We start from the raw sequence: 9,924 nt of genomic DNA, 5'->3' as shown, positions 1-9,924 counted from the left end.
TGGCTGCTACAAATATTAACAAATTATTCGTCTGAATTATTAAAAAATTGTTATTTTAGAGTGATCGTCTACAAATAATCGTGTATACAATTAACCTATAGTAATAAATTGTTTGTGTAAACTATTAACAAATAACAGTTTCAAGGCTATCATTTCCAAATAATTGTCTATAGTATCAATAGATAATATTTTTTGGTTGATACAACCATTAATAAACTATTTGTGTAAGCTACACAAATAACAGTCAAGGGCCATAATTTAAAAATGATTGTGTATACATTGATATATATTTTTTTTTGGCTGACACAAAAATTAATAAATTATTTGTGTAAGTTATTTATTAATGTTCTTATGAAAGATTTTTTTAAATAATATTTATATATATATATATATATATAATATTTTATTTAAAATAACCACTAGATAAATAAGATAAAAACACTTAAATATTTTAGAATAAAATATTTTTAGTTTTTCCTAATAAGATTAATAATTTTTATTTCTTATATATTATTTTATTTATAATATATTATTATTTAAAATATATGGATTTTATCTTATTTAGTAGAATAATTTCATAACATTAAAATATATTTTAATAATATTTTTAATTTTTTTTAATAATTAATATATATTTTGTAAATGAATAATAATTAAATTTTTTTAATGAGATTAATTATTTTTATTTATAATATATTTTCTTAAAATATATATAATTCTTTTTTATTAGAATAAGTTTATAATATTAAAAAGAATATTGAAAAATATTGTTTATTATAAAGAAAAGTACTTTTGATCTATTTTATTTGTTAGGTCAACATTGTTGTTGTATCATTTTTCCCTTCTCAAATAGATTCCCTACACACATCATGCATATTAAAATAAAAATAAAAAAGTATTGTACAGCTGTCGCTGCAAGCTAGATTAAATTTGTATTTATCTTTAAATCTTTTTCATCCAACCTAACCCATTTTAAAAAAAAAAAAAAAAATCAATAGAGCAGTTAATAGCACATTTGGAAAATTATATATATATTATAAAATATATAGCAGTAAATCAAATGCATACATTATTAAAAAAAATAGATATTAATTACAAATGATCTGGTAAGAGATGAGTTTGAAAATTAATTGTGAATATTTAAAATATATAATTATTATGTATGGTAAAATATGTTACATTTAAAAATTTTATATTTATTATTAACATATATGAAACTATAACAAACACAGTTGCAGAACATTTAGTTAATTATATATTAGTAAAATATAAAAAAAAATTAATTTATAAAATAATGTCATGTTGCAATATTAATTTTAAACGGTTTTAAGAAATATTTTTATCAACATTAAAGTAATACATTTTTTTTTGTTAAAAAGAAAATTATTATTATTAAATAAGTCATTAATAAATAATATTATAATAATTATTACAAAAATAAGTTGTAAAATACGATATAACATAAATAAAATCCGCAATGTAAATAAAAATATATATTATAATATTAATAATATATTGAATAATATATGTTGAAACAAAAATGACAAATTTTTAATTACAAATTTAAATGTAGAAAGTGTTACATCATAAGCTTTAAAATTTGCAACTTTAGTTAGAATAACATTTGATTTAGATAACATTGTAGATTATATTAGGATGGTTCTGGCTATAAGGGATGAAAGTCAAAAATTCTAAACTGATTAAACAAATCTTGCGAAAGGAATCAATAACGTGTAATAATTGATTGATGGAGAAAATGGTAGGGAAATCCCCAAGTTCATTGAGACAACATTTATATATACATGCTTGTGGTTGAATGAATTTGTTGTTTCATGATCGTATGTCCTGAACTCCTCCTGATTATCCATATCAAATATAATGTCACCCGATGATGATGAAAATTCCGAAATCATAGAAGAAGAAGCCTCTATATCTGAGGGTCTACGGCTGCGAAAATCATTCAATAGGGCTTCTTGGGCTCAAATGTTTTCAGTTTCCTCCTCCTACCCTAGGTGTCTGCAGGATATTGACCGGAAAGCGTTGTTCGGACTAGTGCAGGAACGTAATATAGTAGAGGGCCTGGCAATGTTCGGCGGTGATGTTAAGTCATTGGCGGCCGCCCTAGAGTCCGATCCGAAATTAGGAATCAGTAGTAATGCCGATCATGTTATGAAAAGGATGGAAATGTTTGGGTTCAACGATTACATCAGACCGCCCGTCAGGTATTTCTTCAGCTTTGTGGTTGAGGCGATCAGCTTTCAGATCTTCATTCTCCTAATGTGGGCGATCATAACGGTTGGAGTTGGCATCAAGCAGCACGGAGTCGGACAAGGATGGTACGACGGCGCTAAAATTATAGTTCCTCTTACTCTATTCGTGGTGTTCTACTCTTTTAGCAAGTCCAAGAAATTAAGGCAGTTTGATAGGCTGTGGGATGATCAGGAGAGTGAAAATGGAATGGTGGAGGTTCGTGTATTGAGAGATGGACGCAGACAGGCCATCTCGATCTTAGAGGTGGTTGTAGGCGATGTCGTGTGCTTGTCCACCGGCGACCGTGTGCCTGCAGACGGGTTGTTCTTGAATGGCCGCTCTATGAAAGTCCATGAGTCAAGCATGAATGGTGAGTGTGAGGTTGACCAGGCCACAAACCCTTTTTTGCTCTCCGAAACAATGGTGGTTCATGGCTATGGCCGAATGATCGTCACTTCAGTCGGCATGAATACGTCTTGGGGTATTGAGACGGATGATTTCGACCAACTCACGCCGCTACAGCAACGCCTACCCAAATTGTTTCCCAAGATCTTGAAGTTCGTTTTGTTGTTCGTCTTCTTCGTAGTTCTTGCTATCAGGTATATCATTTTTTTTTAAGTAATTGGTTGGTGTGAAACTTTGAATCTATGATCTTAATTAATTTTTGTCCGAAGCTAAATCGGTTAGGGCATGACTTTTTGAATTATAAAGGTTAATTAAAAGGTTTATTATTTTTATTTGTTTTTTTTAAGAGAATGGCTGGTATGAAACTCAAATATATAACCTTAATATTTGTTAAGGTAAAGACTCATTAAAATCTCATAACAGTTAGGATATGAGAGTTTTTGGTCAGGAGGAAGAAAGCAATAATGAAAAACTTTAATTTATATAATTCGTACTTAAATTATATCATAATAATTTATAGTTACAATACCCGTTTATATAATATTTGATCATTCAAATCCTAACTGATATAGATCTAGACCGAAAAGATGCTCTAGTGACATAGACTTTGTTTTTAAAATGACTAATTACACATTTCAATAAACCCACAATAGAAAGTGTTGACTATACCGAACCGAAAACATAAATATGGTCTACTCAACAATAACATTTGTGAGTATTCATTTTACTCACGATCAATTTGAGTTTATTCTTTTAACATGAACCCTTAATTTATCAATTTTTAAAAATCTTGTTTTTAATATTAACAAGGTACTTCACCGGGAACACAAGGGACAATAAGGGACGTCAGGAGTTCACAATGGGAAAGACGAAAGCTGCCAACATAATGGAAACTATGTATAATATCGTTGAGGCGGGCGTAGCCATAATAGTCGTTTCAATTCCCGAAGGTTTGATTCAAGCTGCTATTTTTAGTTTAAGCTATTCCAAGTGGAAAATGAAGGCCGATAACGCAGCTGTTCAGAAGCTTTGGGCTTGCGAAACAATGGGATCCGCCACGACAATCTGTACAGACAAGACTGGCACGTTGACTTCAAATCAAATGAAAGTCACTCGAGTTTGGATGGGCAATGAGCGACTCACAACAAAAAGTCATAGAAATATGGCACTTGTTCAGACATTACTACAAGAAGGTATCTTTATTTAATTAAATCCTAAGGGAAATGAATGCCATAAACTTAGATCTTAAGTTATATCACATTATTTTAGTTTATATAAATAATGATATTTGCATAATTATTTATTACATTATTAATTCATAAATTCAAATAGGCATAGTTTTGAATACAAGTGAAGAGGTCTATATGAAGAAGAAGGAGGAGAAGAAGAATAAGAAGAATAAGAAGAAGAATAAGTGTAAGAATAAGAAACAGAAGAACGAGAACAAAGGGACGTCTCACGTCTGGAAGCCCGACTGAAAACGCTATCCTGAACTGGGCAGTGTCGGATTTGGGTGCGGACATTGTAGAAATAAAGCAACGCTATGAAATAGTCCATGTTGAAGCTTTCAACTCCTTCAAGAAACGCAGCGGAGTTTTGGCTAGAACAACCGGCGCCCTGGAAGCACACTGGAAGGGGGCTGCAGAACTGATTCTGGGCATGTGCTCGGATTACTACGATCAACATGGGACGATTATGCCAATGTCGGACGAAGATAGAAAGCAATTCCGTCAAATCATTGACGATATGGCTAAGAAGAGTCTAAGATGCATTGCTTTTTCTCATAAAAAAATAGAAGACGTTGGAGAAAGTAGTAGTAGTAATAATAATAGTATTGCAGAAGAAGATCAATTAAATGAAGATTCCGGATTTACCTTATTATCGATCGTGGGTATTGAGAATCCCTGTCGCCGGGGGGTTAAAAAAACAGTGTTGTCCTGTAAAGATGCTGGTGTCGGCGTCAAGATGATCACCGGAGACAATAAACTGACTGCCACTGCAATTGCACTCGAATGTGGCATCCTGGGAGAAAACGATAATCAGGCCGACGCTGTGGTGGAAGGAGCGACGTTCAGAAACTACACCAAGGAAGAAAGGATGGAAAAGATGGACATGATCCGGGTGATGGCTAGGTCATCCCCCATAGACAAGCTATTAATGGTGGAGTGCTTGAAGAAGAAAGGGCATGTGGTGGCTGTTACCGGAGACGGGAGCAACGACGCACCCGCTCTCAAAAGAGCAGACATCGGTCTATCGATGGGGATTCAGGGAACAGAAGTAGCAAAACAGAGTTCAGACATCATGATCATGGACCATGACTTCAACTCTGTAGTCACGGCTCTGAAATGGGGAAGATGCGTGTACATTAACATCCAGAAGTTCATACAGTTCAAATTCACTCTAAACATAGTCGCGCTCTTCATCAATGTACTCGCAGCATTATCCTCTGGCTTTATCCCTCTCCAGCCTGCCCAACTATTGTGGGTCAACCTTATAATGGACAGTCTAGGAGCCATAGCGCTGGCGACGGAGCACCCCACAGACGACCTCTTGACGAAGAAGCCAGTAGTAGTTCTGGGCGAGAGGACCGAGCCGCTCATAACAAAGGTCATGTGGAGGAACATAATAGCTCAAGCAGTGTATCAAATCACAGTCTTAATAGTCCTAGAGTTCAAAGGGACACAATTTCTTTCCGTCAACGAAAAGATAAAAGATACAGTAGTCTTCAACAGCTTCGTGCTCTGCCAAGTGTTCAACGAATTCAACGCCAGGAACATAGAGAAGAAGAACATATTCACCGGTGGAAAACGGAACAACAGCATATTATTTTTTGGAATCATATTGGTGATGGTGCTCCTTCAAGTTCTCGTGATTGAGTTTCTAAACAACTTCGCATCCACACAGAGACTCAACTGGGTACAATGGTTAGTTTGCATTCTCATCGGCTTTCTCTCTTGCCCCATTGCTTGCCTTGTCAAACTCATTCCAGTTTCAAGAAAAACATCACACAGCCTCCCAACAACCAACAGGAAGACTAGTTTAGTTGGCTAAGGACTTATATTATATATGGCTTTAGCTTCATTACTGCAGTTTTCTAATTTTTATTTATTTTAGGATACCCTTGAGGAGGAGGTTCTTGGTCAAAATTATGTAGACATGCGGAGAGAAGGGAAAAATATCATATATGAACTTGGTTAGATGGATTAGAATAGAGACCCAATCTTGAGTGAAATAAATATATTTATGTAGTGTGGTTTAATTATTTTGTGTTAATTAAATATTCGATTGAATTCGAATTTGAATACAATTATCAAATAAAACAAATTCGAATAAAACTAAAGTGAAAATTAAATTTATTATTTTTATTATTTACTTTATTTAGATATTTTATTAGATATTAAATTATGTGTAATATTGATCTGTCATCCACTCTTAACATATTTTTACTATTAGTCATCAACGCTTGTTCTACACCAAAGTATAAATTTTTATTATTTATTGGAAAATTAAATATAAAATATAAAAATATAAAAAATGAAGGACCACCTGAGCTCCACCGTACACGGCAACGCGTGGCCGCCGACGCCGGAACGGAGACTGCACGCCCTGTGCAGACGGACGACAATCATCATCGGTCCAAAGTGAGTTAAAATGGGCGAGTCAGGTACGGGTCAACTCAAGTCAATACTAGGTCAATGCGCTCAGCTTGGTGAACTCTCAAAAAAATAGCGGGAAGTTTGAATTTGGGCGGGGCCACATCATCGTTGTCTCTGGGCTTCAAGTCGCCAGGAGACGACAGCGATCAGAATCTTTAGACGCCCAAGAACATGTTCTCATTTGGGGACTGGGCTAAAAAACAGAAAAATTCCACTTTGACACATTTTAAAAAATAAATCGTCTAGGGGTTGAATTCTTCACCGAATTGAGTGAATTCCGTTCTATTGGAAAGCTGGGAGGATCATTTACAATTCCCTTCAGACAGAATTTCAAATGAAGATTCAAGTCTCCCACAAATCTCAAGAGAAGTCGAGGTCAAGCTCATGAAGTCCTTTTTTGACCACCTCGCACTCAATCAACGATTCTAAGAGCTCTGATGCTCCAAATAAGGCCATTAATGAAGTATTGGCACTATTATCAGTTATCAGATTGAATTAAGTCAATTCCATTAATGAATTGAAATAAGATTGTAAATAAATAAAATTTATACAAATTAAACGTTAATTAACGGTGAATTTAATACAAATTATAATTAAATATTAATTATTTAATTAATATTTAATGCCTAATTAGAAAATTAAAACATAATGTTACGATAAACATTTAACTTTAGTTGGCCTATTGACTAACATATGGACTCTTCAATTAGCTAGCATTGAATGTCTAACATTGCTAAATCAACGTATAGGCTGATGTTAATTAGTTATGCACTAATTAACAAATGAATAAGCAATTTTTATTGCTAATAAACGTCTGAATAGTTTTATTTGAAGATTTAATTCTCAACAATATATATTCATTCATTATTCATTTCACATAACTCAATCATCTTATATTTTCTCACTCTAGAATTCCAAAAGTCCTCTTCTTGTTTTGTGAGTGTTCTTCGAGTTCTTTGCTTGATATTTCCGTTGAAACCTGATGATAGTTCAGGTACGCTGATCAAGTTCGACGAGTAGTGATTTCAGTGCAGAATCACTACTAGATTCGTTGTACCTGGGAGACAGCCATCTACAATAAGTTCCAGTACAAACGGGAGACGATGAAACTGTTTTAAGGGAAATATGTCTAACACATATCTCAAATCAACATCTCAATCGGTGATTTCGTTCTTCGTATATTTAACTTTATTTAATTTATTTGTAACATCATATGTATATATATATTCTGTTATTCAAGACAAGATTTCTAACAATCTTAAAACAGTTTCATGTGTTAAGTTATTTAGTAGCTTGTGCTATCGAAATTTTTATCTTAGATGTTTCAGAAATACGAGTTACGATGTTATAAAACTGATAATGACTTATTTCGACAAGATAAAGTTGTTCATCTAAAAGAATAGAAGAATCTACAAATATAGATAAGTCTTGATTGTATACATATAATCTTAATTATTATTAAAATTATTTGTATGAAAGCTTACTTTTGTAAGCTAAAATATGTTGATGTAAATATATATTCTAAAGAAAAATGATCGATGTATATTCATTATACAAACATTTTCTAGAAAATAAATTAGAAAACAACAATTTATTTTATTTTTACTTAAATGTTTGTTGGTTATTAAAATTATTATTAATAATAAATAGAAAAAAAAATAATTAAAGAATTAGCTTTTAATTTTCATACATAAATTACTAATTATAATTTAGTAATAGTAATTAAAATTAATTATAATTGAAACATATGGTTCAAGTTTTAAAATAATTAATTATAATATATATACATTCTTAAATTAATTAAGCGTCATGATTAATAAAAATGTGATAAGTTGATTAGAAAAGAGTTTCAAACATGTATGCATACACCTCCGTTCTTATATATTTACCTTTTATTATGATACTAAGGTATCAATTTTGTTTGACAAGGTTTAAGTCAAAAAGAAGAGAAAAATACGTTTATCTGAAAAGAAGACAAAAGGTCGTAAACAGTAATATAACAATGAAAGGGCGCGTTGGTGCAACGATTCGAAGTTCAGACGCAAACACTGGTAAAAAAAGGACCTTTACCGACGGTTTTTCCCGAAGGTTTTGTAAACCTCTCCTAAATACTCCCGAGAGGAACAAATCCTTCGGGATTAAAAATAGATTCCGAGTGGGGTGTAAAACCTTCGGGTTTATTCATTATTACCGAAAGTTCTACAAAGAACTTTCGGTTTTTACCTTCCCAAAAAACCCAAAAAAATTCTAAGTGTTGGATGTGGGTTAATTGCGAAGGTTTTTGTAAAAACCTTCGGTTTTGAAATCCCTTGGTTTTTTAATTACGAAGGTTATTCAAAGAACCTTCGGTTTTGCCTTTTTTGAAAATTTCATTTCCGAAAGTTTTACAAAAAACCTTCGGTTTTGCTCATTAAAAAAATTCTAAATTTGGTAATGGTTTTTTCCGAAGGGTCTTTAATAAACCCTCGGTTTTGACTAATATCAAAACCGAACGTTTTATGAAAACCTTCGACATCAACCTCTATAAATACAAACCCTAACCCTCCTCTTTTTCATTCCATTCATCTCTCCTTTCTCTCTCTTCCGCCGCCGCCGCCTGCCTCCTCCAAGCCGGTTCTTCTCCTCTCTTCAGGTAATTTGTTTGATTTGGTTTTTTTTGTTTTGTTTATTGTAAGATTTAGATTTCTTAAGTTTATATATATATATTATAGATCTAGATTTATGTTAGTTTACGTTATTTTGTTTGATTAATATATATATACATATATCTGAAATGCATTTAGGATATGGGTGATTCGACATGGAAGAGACTTCGGCGTACACCGGAGAAACTGCATCCGTGTTACCAGAATCTGATAACACAATCAGAAATTGCGGCACGTGAGGAAGAGGTCAGAAAGATGACGCTGGAAATGGAACAAATCCGATTAAGGGATGCGGAAAGAGGTCGTTTGCTCGGTGAAATCAAAGCGGACCGGGCCGAAATGTCTCAGAGATTAGAGAATCTCGAACAGGAACTTGTATTGTTGAGGAGTCGACTGAATCAACCACCGCCTCCTTCCACCCCATCTAATAATTAATTTCTAGATTTATTATGGGTTTATGACAATTAATATTTTTATGCGTTATGTTTTAATATTTATGAATTATTGTTATTATGTTTGGTTTGGTTTGGTTTAATATGGGGAAGCGTAAAAACATCTAATTTTTTTTCTAAGTATGGGGAAGCGTAAAAACCGAAGGTTTTATTTGAAAACCTTCGGTTTTTACCCATGTTTGAAAAAATCTAATTTTTTTCTAAGTATGGGGAAGGGTAAAAACCGAAGGTTTTCAAATAAACCTTCGGTTTTGACCCATGTTTGAAAACATCTAATTTTTTTCTAAGTATGGGGAAGGGTAAAAACCGAAGGTTTTCAAATAAACCTTCGGTTTTGACCCATGATTAAAAAAAATCGGAAATTTTTCTAAATATGGGGAAGTGTAAAACCGAAGGTTTTCAAATGAACCTTCGGTTATGACCAATGATTAAAAAAATCTAAAAAATTTCTAAGTATGGGGAAGGGTAAAAACCGAAGGTTTTCAAATAAACCTTCGGTTTTAACCCTTCCCAAAA

At 32.8% G+C, this 9,924-nt stretch overlaps 1 protein-coding gene across 1 annotated transcript; it reads left to right on the top strand.

Moving 5' to 3' along the window:
* The first annotated feature begins 1,878 nt into the window (after window positions 1–1,878).
* On the top strand, window positions 1,879–5,761 carry LOC124921194 (calcium-transporting ATPase 12, plasma membrane-type-like). The gene is made up of 4 exons (XM_047461825.1): window positions 1,879–2,849; window positions 3,466–3,848; window positions 3,898–3,904; window positions 4,026–5,761. Exons 1-4 carry the CDS (start codon window positions 1,879–1,881, stop codon window positions 5,704–5,706), a joined length of 3,042 nt encoding a protein of 1,013 aa, XP_047317781.1. The 3' UTR covers window positions 5,707–5,761.
* Window positions 5,762–9,924: the final 4,163 nt, after the last annotated feature.

The sequence above is a fragment of the Impatiens glandulifera genome, chromosome 1 (assembly GCF_907164915.1).
Source record: "Impatiens glandulifera chromosome 1, dImpGla2.1, whole genome shotgun sequence".
NCBI classification, from domain to species: Eukaryota; Viridiplantae; Streptophyta; class Magnoliopsida; order Ericales; family Balsaminaceae; genus Impatiens; species Impatiens glandulifera.
This window is presented reverse-complemented; position numbering and strand designations above follow the sequence as displayed.

Coding starts and splice junctions, on each gene's coding strand:
- LOC124921194 (XM_047461825.1), top strand. CDS start 1,879: ATGTCACCCGATGATGATGAAAATTCCGAAATCATAGAAGAAGAAGCC. Junction 2,850..3,465: donor TTCGTAGTTCTTGCTATCAG/GTATATCATTTT, acceptor AATATTAACAAG/GTACTTCACCGGGAACACAA.